The 17735-nt window shown below is 42.9% G+C and overlaps 1 protein-coding gene across 4 annotated transcripts in view; it reads right to left on the bottom strand.

Annotated features, from left to right (window-relative positions):
• Nucleotides 1-17735, bottom strand: part of GALNT15 (polypeptide N-acetylgalactosaminyltransferase 15) — a 49931-nt gene that overhangs the window by 17070 nt on the left and 15126 nt on the right. For all 4 annotated transcript variants that reach the window (XR_005218273.1, XR_005218275.1, XR_005218276.1 and 1 more), the window contains exons 2-3: nucleotides 14365-14531; nucleotides 11579-11783 (exon numbers count right to left, since the gene is read on the bottom strand). Coding sequence is in view for 1 of the 4 variants with exons in the window: in XM_037845426.1 (XP_037701354.1) it covers nucleotides 11579-11783; nucleotides 14365-14531 (372 nt within the window). In the remaining 3 variants the exon portion in view is untranslated. The remainder of the gene's footprint in view (nucleotides 1-11578; nucleotides 11784-14364; nucleotides 14532-17735) is intronic.

Here is a 17735-nt window from a genome sequence, read left to right as displayed (position 1 = left end):
GGGTCTGAAGGGGACTATCTGTTTCTTTTTCTTCTCAGTGGAGAAAGCCCCAGTCATTTTCAGTTTCCAGGGCTGTGAAGCGGAGAAGGGTGGAGACAGCACAAGCAGAGAGCGAGACCATTGAAATGCTAATGACCTCCACCTGGGGTTCTGTCTTCTCTAAGAGGAAAGGGGTGGGGCCCTTTCCATTCAGAACCAGACCCCAGAGCCTGGGGGAACACGGCCATACCTCCTCACACCAGTCAAGAATTATGGGCTAACAGGTGTCACCTGCTGGGCAGAAAAGCACAGTGACCTGACACATCAAAGGGTGGAGCAATTTTCTAAGACACACCCCCAGGGAAACCAGATACTGAATATTTCTTCCCTCTGGGACCTGAGCCTATTCTGGTCTGGGAAAACCTGATTTGGATAACCAAGGAAACCATGCCTAGACAACAGAAAATTACAACCTACACTAAGAAAAACAAAGTTATGGCCCAGTCAAAGGAACAAACGTACACTTCAACTGAGATACAGGAATTTAAACAACTAATGCTAAATCAAATAAAAAAGTTTAGAGAAGATATTGCAAAAGAGATAGAGGCTGTAAAGGAAGCACTGGACATGCATATGGCAGAAATCAAAAGTTCAAAAAGCCTACTAGTAGAATCTATGGAAATGAAAGGCACAACACAAGAGATGAAAGACACAATGGAAACATACAACAGCAGATCTCAAGAGGCAGAAGAAAACACCCAGGAACTGGAGAACGAAACACCTGAAAGCCTACATGCAAAGGAGCAGATGGAGAAAAGAATGAAAAAATATGAGCAACGTCTCCGGGAACTCAAGGATGAAACAAAGTACAATAATGTACGTATCATTGGTGTCCCAGAAGAAGAGAAGGGAAAGGGGGCAGAAGCAATAATAGAGGAAATAATCAATGAAAATTTCCCATCTCTTATGAAAGACATAAAATTACAGATCCAAGAAGCGCAGCGTACTCCAAACAGAAGAGATATGAATAGGCCTATGCCAAGACACTTAATAATCAGATTATCAAATGTCAAAGACAAAGAGAGAATCCTGAAAGCAGCAAGAGAAAAGCAATCCATTATATACAAAGGAAGCTTCATAAGACTATGTGGAGATCTCTCAGCAGAAACCATGGAGGCAAGAAGGAAGTGGTGTGATATATTTAAGATACTGAAAGAGAAAAACTGCCAACCAAGAATCCTGTATCCAGCAAAGCTGTCCTTCAAATATGAGGGAGAGCTCAAAATATTTTCTGACAAACAGACAATGAGAGACTTTGTGAACAAGACACCTGCCCTACAGGAAATACTAAAGGGAGCACTACAGGGTGATAGAAGACAGGAGTGTGTGGTTTGGAACACAATTTTGGGAGATGGTAGCACAACAATGTAAGTACACTGAACAAAGATAACTATGAATATGGTTGAGAGAGAAAGATGGGGAGCATGTGAGACACCACAAGAAGGGAGGAAAGATAACGACTGGGACTGTGTAACTTGGTGAAATCTAGAGTATTCAACAATTGTGATAAGATGTACAAATATGTTCTTTTACGAGGGAGAACAAGCAAATGTCAACCTTGCAAGGTGTTAAAAATGGGGAGGCATTGGGGGAGGGATGCAATCAGCATAAACTAGAGACTGTAACTAATAGAATCATTGTATTATGCTTCCTTTAATGTAACAAAGGTGATATACCAAGGTGAATGCAGATAAGAGGGGGGGATAGGGGAGGCATGTTAGACACTTGACATTGGTGGTATTGTCTGATAATTTATTCTAATTTGATTTAAGGTTATTTTTCCTTTTGCTGCTTCCTAGCTGTCATTTTTTTTTTGTTTCCTCTTTCTTTTGCCTCTCTACCTTCTTTGACTCTCCCTCCTGCCTTGTGGAAGAAATGTAGATGCTCTTGCTTAGTATGAGCAGAATGTTCAATTAGGTTGAACTTAAATGTTTGGAAATGAAAGGGGTGTTGGTAGCAAGATGTGAGAATAACTAACAGCGCCAAATGGTGGGTGAATGAGGTGGAAAGGGGAAGCTCAGAGTCATATATGTCACCAGAAGGAAAGCTGGAGGCCAAAAGATGGAAATGTATAAAACTGAATCCTATGGTGGGCAATGTCCATGATCAACTGTACAAATACTAGAAATCACTTCATGAACCAGAACAAATGTATGACAATACAATTAGAAGTTAATAATAGAGGGGCATATAGGGAAGAACTATATACCTATTACAAACTATATACTACAGTTAGTAGTATTTCAACATTTTTTCATAAACAGTAACAAATGTACTATAGCAATACTAGGAGTCAACAATTGAGGGGGGTTGGTTAGGGATAGGGGAGGTTTAGAGTTTCCTTTTCTTTTTTTCTTTTTTCATCTTTCATTTTATTTCTTGTCTGGAGTAATGAAAAGTTTCTAAAAATTGAACAAAAATTAAGTGTGGTGATGGATGCACAGCTGTATGAGGGTACCAGGGGCAAGTGATTGTACACTTTGGATCTTTGGATAATTGTATGGTATCCGAACAATCTCAATAAAAATGAAAAAAAATAAAAAATATATATAAAAAAACTAATTTCATATTCCTTTTTCATTTTAATGGGGCTATTAGAAATTTTTAAATTACATATATGGCTCATGCTATATTTCTATTGGACAGTGATATTCTAGAAAACATGTTTTTCCATAAGAAACTGGGGGCTCATTTTGCTGAAGAGCATGCATGCCCTTCCTTTCTTTAAAAATCTCTTTTGACATCACCAGGAGTCAAGAGAAAGGAGTCTAAGGTCCAGGTCTGCCAGTAATGAACTGTGTGATCTTGAGATAGTTGCTGTACCTCTCTGGGCCTTGGTTTCCTTATTTGTAAAACAGGAGGTTGAACTACTTCTCACAAAGTTCTTTTCAAGGTATAATGCTCTAAAACTGTGGTTCTTAACTTCTTTGGGAATCTTTGAACCCTTTGATTTTGGATCCCTCTTCAGAAAAATTCTCATATGCACATATACAAAATATTATGCACCATTTCAGGGGCCCATGGACCCTGCTTTAGGGTCCAGTTCTTGTTCCTCCCTGTACCAGCAAACTTGATGGATTTGACCAGATAAAGAGCACCAGTAAACAAAATCACAGACCAATCTCTCTTATGAGTATAGATGCAAAAATCCTCAACAAAAATACTAGCAAACCAAATCCAACAGCACATTAAAAGAATTATACACCATGATCAAGTGGGATTTATCCCAGGTATGCAAGGGTGGTTCAACATAAAAAAAATTGATTAATGTAATATACCACATTGATGGAAGGAATAAAAATCACATGATAAACTCAACTGATGCAAAAAAGTGTTCTTGATAAAAACACAGAAAATTAGGAATAGAAGGAAACTTTTTCAGTGTGATACAGAGCATATAAGATAACACACAGCTAACAATCACACTAAATGGTGAAAGACTGAAAGCTTTCCCTCTAAGGTCAGGAAAAAGACAGGGATGCCCACTGTCACCAATGCCATTCAACTTTGTACTGGAATTCTTGACAAAGAAATTAAGCAATAAAAAGAAATAGAAGACATCCAATTGTAAAGGAAGAAGCAAAACATTCCCTATTTACAGATGACATGATTTTATGTACAGAAAATCCTGAAAAATCCCCAACAAAACTCTTAGAGCTAATAAATGAAATCAACAAAGTGGTGGAGTCCAAGATCAACACCCCCAGATCAACTGTGTTTCCATACACCAGTAATGAACAATTGGAAGAAGAAATAAAGAAAAAAATTTCATTTACAATAGCAACTATAATAATCAAATATCTAGAAATAAATCTAAATGAAGCTAACCAAGGATGTAAAGGACTTGTACACAGAAAACTACAAAACACTGCTAAAAGAAATCAAAGAAGACCTAAACAAATGGAAGGACATTCTGTGTTCACGGACTGGAAAACTAAATATTGTTAAGATATCTGTTCTACTCAAAGTGATTTACAGATTCAATGCAATCGCAATCAAAATGCCAACTTCATTGCAGGAATGGAAAAGCCAATCATCAAATTTATATGGAAGGGTAAGGGGCCCTGAATAGCCAAAGCCATCTTGAAAAAGAAGAACAAAGTTGGATGACTCAAACTTCCCAATCTTAAAACATATTACAAAGCCACAGTAATCAAAACAGCATGGTACTGGCACAAGGTAGACATATACACCAATGATATTGAACTGAGAGCTCAGAAATCAACCCTCATATTTATGGCCAACTGATTTTTGACAAGGAAGCAAAGATCACTCAATTGGGAAAGGATAGTCTCTTCAACAGACGATGCTGGGAAAACTGGATCCCCATTTGCGAAAAGAATGAAGGTGGATCCCTACCTTACACCATATACAAAAGTCAATTCAAAATGGCTCAAAGACATAAATATAAGAGCCAGAACTATAAAATCCCTGTAAGAAAACGCAGTGAAGCATCTTCAGGACCTTGTGTTAGCCAATAGTTTCTTAGACTTTATACCGAAAGCACAAGCAACAAAAGAAAACAGAGATAAATAGGACTGCTTCAGAATTAAAAACTTTCATGCATTATTAAAAACTTGTATTGTCATGAAAGTAAAACAGCAACCTACACAACAGGAGAAAATATTTGGAAACCACATATCAGATAAGCATTTGATATCCAGAACACAAAAAGAAACCAACTTTACAACCAAAACACAAACAACCCAATTTAAAAATGAGCAAAAGACTTGAACAGACATTTCTCCAAAGAAGTGATACCAAATGGCCAAAAAGTACATGAAAAGTTGCTCAACATCATGAGCCATTAGGTGAATACAAATCAAAACCATAATGAGATATTATTTCACACCCACTAGAATGGCTATATCTTAAAACAAACAAACAAACAAACAAACAAAAAAAAAACCCTAAAATTAAAAGTGTTGGAGAGGATATGGAGAAACAGGAACATTCATTTATTGCTGTTTGGAATGTAAAATTGTGCCACTGCTCCGGAAGGCAGTTTGGCAATTCTTCAGAAAGGTAAGCATAGAATTACCATATGACCTAGCAATCTTACTTCTAGGTATATAACTGAAAGAATTGAAAGCAGGGACTCAAAACACATTTTTGTACACCAGTGTTCATAGTGGCATTATTCACAATTGCCAAAAGATGGAAGCAACCCAAGTGTCCATCAACTGATGAATACATAAATAAAATGTGGTATTTACACACAATGGAATAGCATTCAGTCATAAAGAAGCACAGATATGATTAAGAGGCATGTTCTGATACATGTGACAACATAGAAGACATTATGTTGAATGAAATAAACCAGACACAAAAGGACAAATATTTTATAACCTCACTGGATGAAATCACTATAATAAGCAAACTCATAGAGTCAGAAGCTAGAATAGCAGGGGACAGGGTTGGAGTCATGAATAGGGAATTGAGGCTTAAATGTGTGGACTCTCAATTTGGGATGATAGAAAAGTTTTCGTAATGGATGATGGTAGCACAACATTGTGAATGTAATTAACAGCACTCAGTTATATAGTTGAATGTTATTAAAAGGGGAAATTTTAGGTTGCATATATGTTACTAGAATAAAAATTTTAAAAAAATCCATGGAACCACACAACAGTGAACCCGAAGTAAACCATGAACTACTGTTAATAGCACAACTATAAAAATGTTCTTTCATCAAATGTAACAAATGTACTACACCAATGTAAGGTGTTAATAATGGGGCAGTATGTGGGAACCCTGTATTTTATGCATGGTTTTTCTGTAAACCCACAACTCCTCTAATAAAAAAATCAAACAAGCAAAGAAAAACTTGATTGGCTTGAGGACTCAGGATCATCAATACTTGGAAGTGTCCCTGATGTTAATGTATGTGGACGTGGGCAGGGACATGGTCTCTACAATCAAACTGAAGTGCTAAGTCAAAGTTTATTGCTCAGTTACTGCTTCTCTTGCTGATTGTATTTTATCCCCCTTTTTTTGCAGATTCTGGTGATATGCCCTCAGAGAGGGTGACATGGGCAATTGGTACAGGTTGGAAACTTCACTTTTTAACTGAACAGATGCCCACTTTGGTATGCCAGGATCCGTTCCCCACCTCACCAGTATCTCAATTATATTTTTCTTCTGGCCACTCAAGACAATTCCTTCTAAACATCTGTGCCTTGGAATGGATCAGGACTGAACTCAGAGGTGACTGCAAGGTCCTGCCCTAAAGAAAGCAAGATTCCTGGAAGGAGTGATGCCAGCCATGTGTGTTTACACTCCAACAGATTTTCATCTCTGTACAATCCATCTGGAGACAGCCTGGGCTGGCACAAGGTCAGGCCACACAGAGAAGGCCCGGGTGGTCCCAGGATTCAATTATCTGCGTTAATCTGTGGCCTTAAGTGACTGGTTAGCGTCAGGAGTCCAGGGGTCTATATTTTGAGCAATGATCTTTATATGCTTTTCCTGCCCTTTTTGCAAGGTTCCCTCTGGAAGGCAAAGGGGAACTTAATCCCTCTGGGTCTCTGCTATTCTTGGGTACCCTGCTTTGACCTAAGTAAACTGAGAAGCAAGAGCAAGGAGGAAAGGAGGGCACCCGGATCCCCTCCCAAGTCTCCACTTACTCTGGAATGAACAGGCAGATGGGGTGGATTTGGCTGTTGGCAAAGCATTTTGTGGAATTTCAGAATCAAAAGCCAGGGGAAGCCGTGTGACTAAATTCCAGAGAATCACATAAAATCCACTCCATCTTCATTAATCATAACAGGACAAGAAAGGAGATTGCATTCAAGCATCCACACAATCAGCTTGTCCTGGAATTTTGTGCTGTGTCCTTCCTGACAAGGTGTACATTATTTTTATTTTTTTTAAATCAGAAAATGAGAACTCTAAAATGGTCCTATTTCTCTCCTTGCTGAAAGCTCAAAGTCATATGTAAAGCTCACGTCTAGTAACTGTATTACCCTTGATTCTCAATACCATCTTTTCCTTTCTGAAGTCTTGGTTTTCCTCTATTTTAACGGGGTGCATAAGTGATTTATCATTAGCCTCCTTGAGCACATTTTGGATAGAGATGAGGAATAAAATGTCAATTAATGAAATGAGGGTTCTTTTTGCTTTGGTTTCTGCTTTTTGCTTTGGTTTTCATGCTCATGGAACTTAGAGGCTGCCTAACTAGGACTGAATTAGTGAATAACTTCAGTCTAGTGACTCAATATAAGACCTTATATTTAGCTTTGTGTTTTTGTGCTTACAGATGTGCCTAATGTTCTCAGAACTCACTTAAAGCATAATAGCAAAGCCATCCCACTTCACCTGGAAGGAGCTAGAAGTCTCTGCTTATTCCATCATTCTCCCAGCCTCTCGCTTGTGAATTGAGTTTTACCTCTCAGGCAGATACTATGTGGATCCTTTTTAAGCCCCTCTAAGCTCCAGGAGGCCAAGTGACATATAAAGTCCGTCACACTGTCAACAGAGACTGGTTAACTGTAATGTTTGGGGTCAACGAAGGAACTGCTGCCCAGATACTCCAAAGCAAAATAGTTTCAACCTGCCCAATCAACCCTTTCACCACAATGAGGAATTTTTTCTGGGCCTAGATGTTCCTCTAGAGCCTCAATATATATGCTATTTTGAAAGTTCATTCACATTCTGAGTGTTTATGGAAAGTGGTGTCTTCTGAAAGGCAGAAAGCTCTGAACGTTCTCTTCCCAGGGCTCTTACCGCTCAAGTTCGACCCCAGGACTGCAGGACTGACACTAGCCCTTCTGGTGGTGGCTGACTTTGGGCTTGGCCATTCCAGGTACAGATTAGAGAACTCTGTTATGTGGAAGGGTGTGGAGTTAGATGGAATCTGGGGAGTTTCCTTGAGGCATCCCCACAGAAGGCTGCTCCCTTTGAGGGGCCTGAGGGCATCTTGATCCCATCCTGCTCCTCAGCACACACACAGTCCCACACACACTCCCACACATACTCACACATGCACACACTCCCATCCCCCACTCCCTCGCACTTCCCCCATACTCCCACATACATTCACACACACTCACATTCACACATGATCCCACACACACTGGCACACACATGCTCACACATTCTCACACGCACAGAAACACACACCCAGAGGATTCCTCAGACTGCCTTCCATCATTTAACCCCTTGAAGTACAGACATGTGGAGGTGCTCTTTTCCTTGCCCAGCCTCACTTCTCACGATTGAGCAGGATCGGCCGTGCTTTGAACGCTAAGCCACTTTAAGGACCTGTGGTCTCTAAGGCTATCTTCAAATGGGAAATATCTAGGCCAATCTCTTAAGGCAGGATCAACCCTTTAAGATGGCTTTGTCTTGCAGCACCCACCACGGTGCCCCTTTCTCCCCTGGAAACCTTCATTTATCCAGGGTTGTGACGATCACTCTTTGGCTTGGGTACTAAAGCTGGCAGTCAGCACAAAGCATTAGGGAGTAGGATACAACAGCTACTCTTGATTTTCATATTTGCTACTTGATGTAGAAACTGGCCACCAATCAGTACCTCCCAAGACTGCCTTAAGAAGAATTGCTCATAGACAGACTGTCTAGGGCTGCCATGTACAGTTATACAGATTGTGTACTGTACAACCCTAGAGAGTGCCTTTAATATCATGACACATTTGCAAATTTATTTTGACAATTTTATGGCAGTTGACATTACAGTGCCTTGTTCCAACAAAATCAGTATATGATGACAAATTATCTAAGAAATGGAAGTAAAGAGTGATGAGGAAGGAAAAATTCATTCAGTTGTGATATTCCTAATGGTGGACCTTCTCTGTGTGCAGGGGCCAGGGATCAGGGCTGGTAACCAGGCCCTGAATTCTCTGACAAGGACGTTGAAGAAGTTATAACTGTTTGAAATAGTTGAATTGTGACTCAGTATATAGTTCACGCACCACCCTCACCCTATAATAGAAGCCCTTAAATATCTTTCCCTGTTTTTTGGCCAATGAGTCCTCACCTACTGACACAATGTCTCTTGACACGAGTCTCAGAGGTACCTGGGACCCTTTCCTCTCTCAAAGAGCAGTAGCTATTAGAAGCTGTGTCTAGTGACTTCCGAGGTTTTGCGTTACCTGAGGTGAGCGGCCCCGGGCAGCCCAGAGGAAAGGTTTGAGCTAAGTCCCTGTGGGAGTAAAGCAAACCTTGAAAGAGGAGGCTTTCCCAGGACTCAGCCCCCAGAAGATTGCTGCTTGTAGTGGAAAGAAATGAGAACTCAGGCATGGCAGACATAGGTGTCCCTTCAGACCCTTACCAGCCAAGGTCTTCGTGATGGGCAGTGGGGCCCAGAGTGGACAAGAAGCTGTGACTGGGGTATGGGGGTAATGAAAAGACAGTCAAATCACACAGAAGACAGGGGACATGAAGAGGAAGCCAAGCTAGTAAGGCACTAGGATCAGAGGCCGTGTGTGTGTGAGTGTGTGTGTGTGTGTGAGAGAGAGAGAGAGAGAGAGAGAGAGAGAGAGGGAAACGGAGAGGGAGGAAGGGAAGGAGGGAGGGAGAAAGGGAGTATGGGGGATAGGTTTGGTGAAGAGAAGGGACGGACTCAGGTGTTAGAGTTTCAGGGATTCATGGCCTCTGAACCATAGGAGGCTTCTCCCATTTTATTTGTAACTGGGGACACTGAGGTTTTGTCATGCCTCTTTCCCTCAGCTCAGAGTGAGAAATCTCCAGATCAGCAAAAATGGTGCCAATGTGACAGGCAGAGATGAGGGACTCTTGTTAGTACTTTAACAGTCTCACTTCTGGGGAGTGAGGACAGGGATGACGAAATGTTTCTCCTAAGTCAGCTTCTCCAATATTTAAGACATACACAACGAAAAGAGCAGTGGACCCAGAAACAGAAAACCTGACTTGGTTACAAATTCTCTGTGTGTCCTTGCACATCATTTTGCCTGTCTGCACCTCAATTTCCCTCCTTGTGCAATGGGAGCAAAAACACCTGCTTGTGCCACCTCATAGGGTGGTCTTTGAGGAAAGCAAATGAAAGCAGTCTGTTAGAGTTATGCATATGTAAGGCCTAATAATATTAATCACTGGATTCCTCACTGTCTGCATAATAGAAGCAGAGAAAACAGTTCAGCCATCTGGTGACTGTGTGACCCAGAGGGATTTCTTTCCCCTCCCTAGAGCTCAGTTTTTTTCAACAGTAAAATCATGATGTGGGGCTAGATGGTCTTAAAGGTCTCTCTGAGAGCTATTTGTCTGTGATACCAGGGTGGGAAGTGGACAAACCTAAGAGTCTGACTTCAAACAATACACAGTCATTGTAATTTTGAGCTAGCCCTTTGCAGGAGATAGAACCACAGATGGCAGCCTTGAAGTGTTTGTGCCTTTCCTTTTCCTAATTCTGGTACTGAATTTATGCACGTCTCTTTATCTTATGAGATGCGAGTCAGGAGTGAGCATGGAACTTGGCAAAATTAATCAGCCTTGTTATTATTGGAGGCCTGATTGTTCTTCTTTATAAAAGAGGAATCGCTGGACTATCAACAATCTGCTCAGTGTTGCCTGAGATCTCCTCCCTCTGGCAGGATTCTAACTTCGCCATCTCTAGAGCCCATCCCAATATGGTCCAAGGAAGTTTTTCTTATATGTGGTCATCCCCAGCTACAAATTTAGAATGCATTTGCTGTGTGAGGAGGAGTACAAGAATAGAAGTCATAAGGCTTGGTTCTAGCATCAGTCCTATCTCTGTCTGGGTACCATAAAAACCCATCATTCATTGAGCTCTTCCTGTGTGATGGGCCTGCTTCAGCCCCGAGGGTTCAAGTGATCCAAGGAAGATGAGCCAGCAGGTGTTGGTTTTCCTGAGGGGCATTTTCAGACTGAGGGAAATGGTTGACAAGACATATTTAAGAACTGCTTGAGTTGAGTAAGGAAGTGGAAGAAGAGGACAGAAAGACTGGGGAGGGAGAACAGAGAAATGGTCAAAGAAGATTTTTAACACATTTGACCATGGGATGTGTAATGCAACCCTCTCCAGATTCATAACACTTAGAAGGGCTGGCCTTAGTCAGAAAATTAGAGACCCCAAAAAGAAACCAGACTCAAAGAAGGCTAGTTCTCTGTGGAACTTCAGCCTCTACAGAATCTAATGATTCCTCTTTATGGATGACTAATCTATGGCTTAGAGAAGTTTAGAGAGTTTTCTCAGATTATGTTACAGTCTTGATTAAAATTGCTGATTTCTCATCAAGGGTGACAGCCACGGTGAGGCGCTACACTTCCCAGGGGAATTCACAACTTAATAGAAGCTGCTCTCCAGCCTCCGTTTCTTTATCTATAAAAAGAGGTGGATGGATTAGAAGACCTCTAATCTCCCTTCCAACTCTAACTCCTTATGCTTCCTAAAGGACCCAAACATGTGAAAACTCCAAAGGAGGAGACTGCTCTCTGATGGTGGAAACTCAGGTGCTTGATCAGTTGGTGGGGACAGATATTCTGTGGGGGGCGAGACTGCCGGTCCCACCTCATGCTCTGCGGATCCCAGGCCCTGAGTTACCTGTCACCAGCTATCCTGCCGAGGAGGGGCTCCAGCCAGCCCGGCTGGCACTCGCAGTGGGAGTCCATGAAGACCAGCACGTCCCCCGTGGCCCTGGTGGCCCCCAGCATCCGGCCCCTGATGGCACCCAGCCTCCTGTTGCTCCTCAGCAACTTCACACCCTGCAGCCTGGCCACGTATTCGCTGAGAGCAGACTTGAGTTGTCCTGGAATCGACAGGATTGTGGTCAGTGGGGTCAACAGACGGTACAGCCAATGAGACTGTGACGACCATCTCCAGGATAGTTGTCAGCAACTATCTCTTGGAAGCCCCTGTGAGCACAAGGGTAATGAGGACCAAATGTGTTATTAGAATGTAGCCGTTTCTCAAAGAGAAGATGCTTCCAAGGTTGGGGTGGGTCAGTATTCTCTCCAGTAAGAACCAGGAGGGATGGTGACATAAAACCCAGACAGGAGAGACTTTGGGGATCTTGCTAACATTCTCTAAATGCAGCAGCGAGGCTGCAGCAGATACTGTTGATGCTCTACCCGGATGCCCCCGGGATCCATTTTACTGGTTTGGTTTGCACACCCCAGCTGCTGCTGGTGCAATGCTGAAAGCACTCGGCACCCTTCCCTGGAGACTTGTCCTTGGGTCACTGCAGCTGCCTCTCCTGAAGGTGCCAGGGGTTATGCAGAATACTGCCCTTGGCCCCAGCTGCCCGGAGTCAATGAGTGGCTGTTGCAGAGAACAAAAGCCTGCTCCCTTGCCTCAAGGTGGGACAGATTCTGCAGTGCAGGTTATACTCCAGAGCTCCCCATGGGATTGGGCTGAGGCTGGACTTCACCTGAAATCACATCTTTGTTCAACTCCTTCCTCTGCCTCTCCTTTTCCCCCACTGCCCTACAGATTTCCCCTGAGGGTACACACGCAACAAATTACACACACAAGAATCTCCATCTCAGCCTCTGCTTTGAGGGAGCCTCACCTAAGACAGAGGTCAAGGAGGATAAAGCTAGAAGGGTCCATGAAATTTGGCAGCTGGTGGGCCAGGAGTGGTGCTGTCCAAAGGTGTCTCATTGCAGTGGTAGAGGTGAGAGGTGAGGAAATGGGAGGTAAAAAATTGAGTCCAAGAGTCTGAATATGCTTTTAGAAAAGATGACTCTGTGAGGGAGGGGACAGAAAGACCCTTAAGGAGAAGGTGATGGAAGGGATGAGAAGTCTTGTTAGACTTTGTGTTTAAGGTAAGAAACCTTTGAATACACGCACACAAATCCATATCCATATCAATATCCAAATCCATATCTATATCTAATTATATCATCTGTATCTCTAAGAGGAACAATCCCATAGAGATGGAAGGAATCAAGTCTTCACAGAAAAGCAGTGGCCTCCATGGTGTCATGGAAATTGGGAATCCCCAGACCACTGGCCCAAGAGCTCCACGAGGGAAGAGATTGGGCCTTATGTATCTCTGCTGCTCCAATCTCTATCACAAGGCCTGGGACACAGTAGGCACTCAATACATGTGTGTTGAACAGGACTGAGCCAAAAGGTAAGAATTTTCCCATTTTTCCAGCCCAGAGTGGGGGTCTTGAATGTGAACACACATAGCCTGATCCCTTTGGTAGCTGGATCTCAAGGGAGCTGGGGGAAGTTCAGGCAGCCTCATTTGACGGCCCCCATCTGATTCCCTGGGAAACTGCCTTCTGAGCATCACGTAACTTTCCAGATGCACCCTAGTGCACTCCAGAGCTTAGCCTGAGCAAATTCCCAATGTGAGGACCTTATAATAACTAACAAAAGCAACTGGTCCATCTCATCCTCTTTCATTCCCCTCTGAAAAGTGCTTTATAGGCTTCAGCAAATGCTCAGCTCCCTTCTGAAGCAGTCTGATCTTCCCACAGGGTCAGGGAAGATTTGGGTAGGTCATTCAGTTGAGCCTGAAATACAGGCCTCAGGCCCTGGGTCAAAGGTTAGAGCTGTGGTTCTCAAAGTGTGGTTCCCAGACTAGTAGCATCAGCATCACCTGGAAACTTCTTAGAAATGCAGATCTCGGGCCCTGCACCAGACCTACTGAATCAGAAACTTTGTGGGTGGGACCCAGCAATCTATATCTTGATAAGCCCCCCAGATGATTCTGATGCACACTCAAGTTTGAGAACCACTGGCCTAGAAGGGGGGCTTCTCTGTCTCCATCTTTTTTTAGGCACCCAGCAATAGAATGGGTTGTCCAAGTAATGAGTTGCTTGTCAGTGGACAAGTTCAAGTCTGATTCTATAAGTCTGAGCTCTGAGCCTGACTCTGCTGCTCTTGGCATGACTTAGTTCTGGTCAGTTCTCCTCTCAGGTCCTCAGTTTCCTCGTCTGGAAAGTGAGTGGGGTGGGCTAAGCAATGATGATTTAATAACTAATGCATGTAAGGTGCTTCACTCAGTGTCTAGGAGTGGCAACCACTAGCAAAATAGCCCATCCTCTGTGGCTGTAAAGCGTCTTGGGGAGGGGCTCATTGGACTATGTAGAGGTTGGGACCTGGGTGGCAGATGTCCCACGAGATGAGGCTGAAGTAACCTTCTCCTGGACTTTTGCTTTGCTTAGCTTCTTCCCCATCTCTATCTTGCTTCCATGGCTTCCTTATGGTTTCCTCTGGGGGCTCTTCATTAGTAAATTACTTGCACATGAATCCCCATTTTGGGGTCTGCTTCTGGGAAAGCTGACCCGAAACAGGCTGCAAACTCCAATCTTTCACAAGGGGATCCCCTAAGGCCCAGGCCCACCTGAGAGGATCTGGAGGAAGCCCGTAGCTACCTTGCTGGCTGAGGTCGTCCACGAGGATGAGCTCCTTCAGGAAGGCTCTGGGTGCTGTGTCGAGGATGCTGTGAACGGTTCTCAGGAGGGTGGACCAGGCCTCGTCGTGGAAACAGAGGATGACGCTGGCTGTGGGCAAGCTGTCCCCGGGGTGCTGCTGTGCACACCTGAAGTGAAGAGAACCAGGGAGCCATGGGAAAGAGAAGGCTGGCCCAGGCCCGAACTGGGGTTGCACTTCTCCCAGCTCAACACCTCTCCCTGGGTTTTCCTAAAATTTCCATGTAAGGAGAGACCCCATTATATCCCTCAGTAGTTTATCTAGTCTCTCCCAAACCTTCAAATGCCAAGAACTCAAGAACTCCTTTACAATGTTTACTCCATGCCCCTCCCATTGCAATCAAGAGATGTTGTCACCATTCTCAGCAGATGTGTGTCCTCATCTGTAAAATGGGAATGCATGACAGTATTACCAACTTCATAGAGCTGTTGTGAAGCTGATGTACACAGTAAGTGCTCTGTGAACCCTAATTACCATCTTTTCTAGAGCGGGGATATTCTTTTATTTATTTTTGTATGCCTATAACCTAGTGTGGCACCTGGCACATAATAAATATCAGCTCTCGTTGTTGTTGTTGTTATTGAAGAAAGGACAAGGATTGAACATTTGTTGAGTGCCAATCACATGCCAGACACTGTGCTGGGACCTTCACACATATTACTGCATGCTCACCCTATAATAAGTCTGTGGGCCGGGCTATATGACTCTCATTTGACAGATGAGGAAACTGAGGCTCAGAGAAAAGGTCACAGAGCTGGATTGTATGCCTTCAAAGCCATCATGCCCTTTCCACGGCACTTTGCTGGGTCATGGCTAGATACACAGGGGGATGAAGAGTATGACCTCCTACCTCTGCCAGGAGCCTGTCTAGGGTTTTCTCCCTCTGCTGTAGGTAAATAGTATTTGCCTTGCTTGGAGTCTGTTGAGAGTTCTGAGTGGGCCTGCAGTTGAATGAATTATAATAACCTGATACGCAGAGTGCTATGCGGCTCACACTTGTTCACAAAAGTCATTTTCCTGTAGTGCGTTTCCAAAGGGCTTCTTTCTTGGTTGTAGCTGCTAAAACTGAGCCCTCCTCAAAGAATATTTGCATGGGGTTGTGTCAAGGACCCCAAACTTCCAACACTTGAAGGAAATTATCTCTGCTGGTGGAACGGAGGCACACGCAGACGACTTGGCAATGACTCCCTGGCGCAGTCTAAGGCCAAGGGAAACGCTGTCTGAAATGATGACAGCCTTTGCTGTTCTAACCTGAGCATCCCTCTGCCTGGTGCTGGTTCTAACCAAGGCTGAAAACTCTCAAGGTGAAGGAAACCCGTGTGTGCCTCATGGGGCAAAATGTGACTTAGGAGAGAACTGATACCAGGTACGTGCTTCCAGGTAATGGTCAACCAGAAATCCTAGATGATCAAAAAGAAACACACTACATCTCATGAACTAGTGATACCAACTATTTTATTAGTTTATACACAGTTTCTTTTTATAAAGGTATTGAAGCTACTCGTAAGAAATACATACAATAAAATAACTGTAAAATTAAACTAAGAATGAAAAGTCAGGAGCAGAGACATAAAAGCAAGTATAGACTGTCAATATTTGCAGAAAGATCATAATTTTATAGGCCTTAAGGGCCTAGGTATTTCTAGAAGTTCTAGGTATTTCTGAGCTTCCTGGTAGCCAAGTAAGATAGGAGATTTATTCTTCAACAGAATTGTCACTTATAGACAAATGATATACCAAGACTTTTAGGGAAAGCAACACTTTTATTCCAATTTATAACTTATTTTAAAATAGTTAAAGACTCACAAGAAATTGCAAAAACCGTACAGAATTCCTGTGTTCTCTCATCCAGCTTTCCCCAAAGACAATATGTTTCATAATCATAGTGCATTTTCAAAACCAGGAATTTGACATTGATCATTACTATTAACTGAAATTCAGACCTTATTCAAATTTCACCAGTTTTACATCTAGCACTAATTTTTAAAAGAAATTCTTATAGACTTTAGAAAGAAGCCCCTAAATGGAAGAATGTCCTTAGAATATCCATAAGACAAATAAAATAATGAACTTTATAGAAACAGTCTGATTTCAGGGCTGTTCAAATCACATGTCCAAAGTGGAACCAGTCTCCCCATAAGACTTGGGGAGGTGAGTGAGAATCCCCCCGTGCGCTACAATCTTTCCTGAGTTCTTCTCCTCCCCTTCTCTCCCCACAGGTGCACTTTCCTCCTCTAGTCCACCAGATTTGGGAATTTCCATCTTGTCCTCAGAATTGCCTTAGACCTGCTCCCAAACAGGTTGGAAACTCGAGCCCTCTCGGTTGGGATCGGCAAAGCCAGGCGTCCTGGCACTGGGGCTGCTAGTGTGCTCTGAAAAGAAACCTTGCCTCAGCCAATTCAGTGGGAGCAGAAAGAAACCTGAAATATTACTCTGGCAAATTGTCAGGAGGCTGGCTGCTTTCCAACTCAGGTGAGACGGGAATGCAGGGACATTCCCGTCTCACCTGAGCAAGAAGCTTGTTTGAAAGAATTCCAAAGGGGAGCTTTATGGGGGCCGTTTTTATAGGGGCTAAGTTGGTCATTCAGGGCAGAACATCACCATGCCTCCCCGTGGGCCTGTCCCCTTCCTCTCCCAGAATCCAGAGAGCATGAGGGTGGAAACAGCACAAGTGTGTGAAACAGCATAAACATGTGTGTGTGTGAGTCCTCATAGTAAGGTGTCAAATGATCTTAGACTTTGGTATCAGAAGCTTACTAAGTTTCCTTGAGTAACAGAATCAATATTTATAAGCTTCAGTTTCCTCATCTGAAAAATGAGGAACTGGTTGTGAGAATCAACAAATAATAATAGGTACTAGAAAAACAGTTGATTTTTTATAGGCATCTTGGAAAAAGACATGCAATTAGCATATGTACTGCATTTATAATTGTCCTTGTAAAATATATCTATCTTTAAACAACACATCTACAGTATAGCATGATATTCCTACCGAAACACTTTTAAGTTTCATTTCCTTGTCAGTAAGGTGAGCATGGTAACATAGCACCCACTTCGTAGGGCTGCTGTAAAGGATAAATGACCTTTAAAAGCACTCCTGGCAGCAGCTGGCACAGAGCAAACACTGTATAAATATTTGCTACCATTATATTATTATTTAGAAAATGAAGGGTGGCCTTAGAAGCTGACTCTCTAAGGCTCTTCCAGCCCTAAAATTCTTTGTGTTCTTGATTCTTTGGGGGCCCCCTTGGAGTAGGAGGAAAGACCAGGGAGCAGGCATTTCCAAGTGAATTTCAGACTCCTCCTCTTTTCC

Source organism: Choloepus didactylus, chromosome 1 (assembly GCF_015220235.1).
Source record: "Choloepus didactylus isolate mChoDid1 chromosome 1, mChoDid1.pri, whole genome shotgun sequence".
NCBI classification, from domain to species: domain Eukaryota; kingdom Metazoa; phylum Chordata; class Mammalia; order Pilosa; family Megalonychidae; genus Choloepus; species Choloepus didactylus.
Note: the sequence above shows the minus strand (reverse complement) of the source record. Positions and strands in the feature narration are given on the sequence as shown.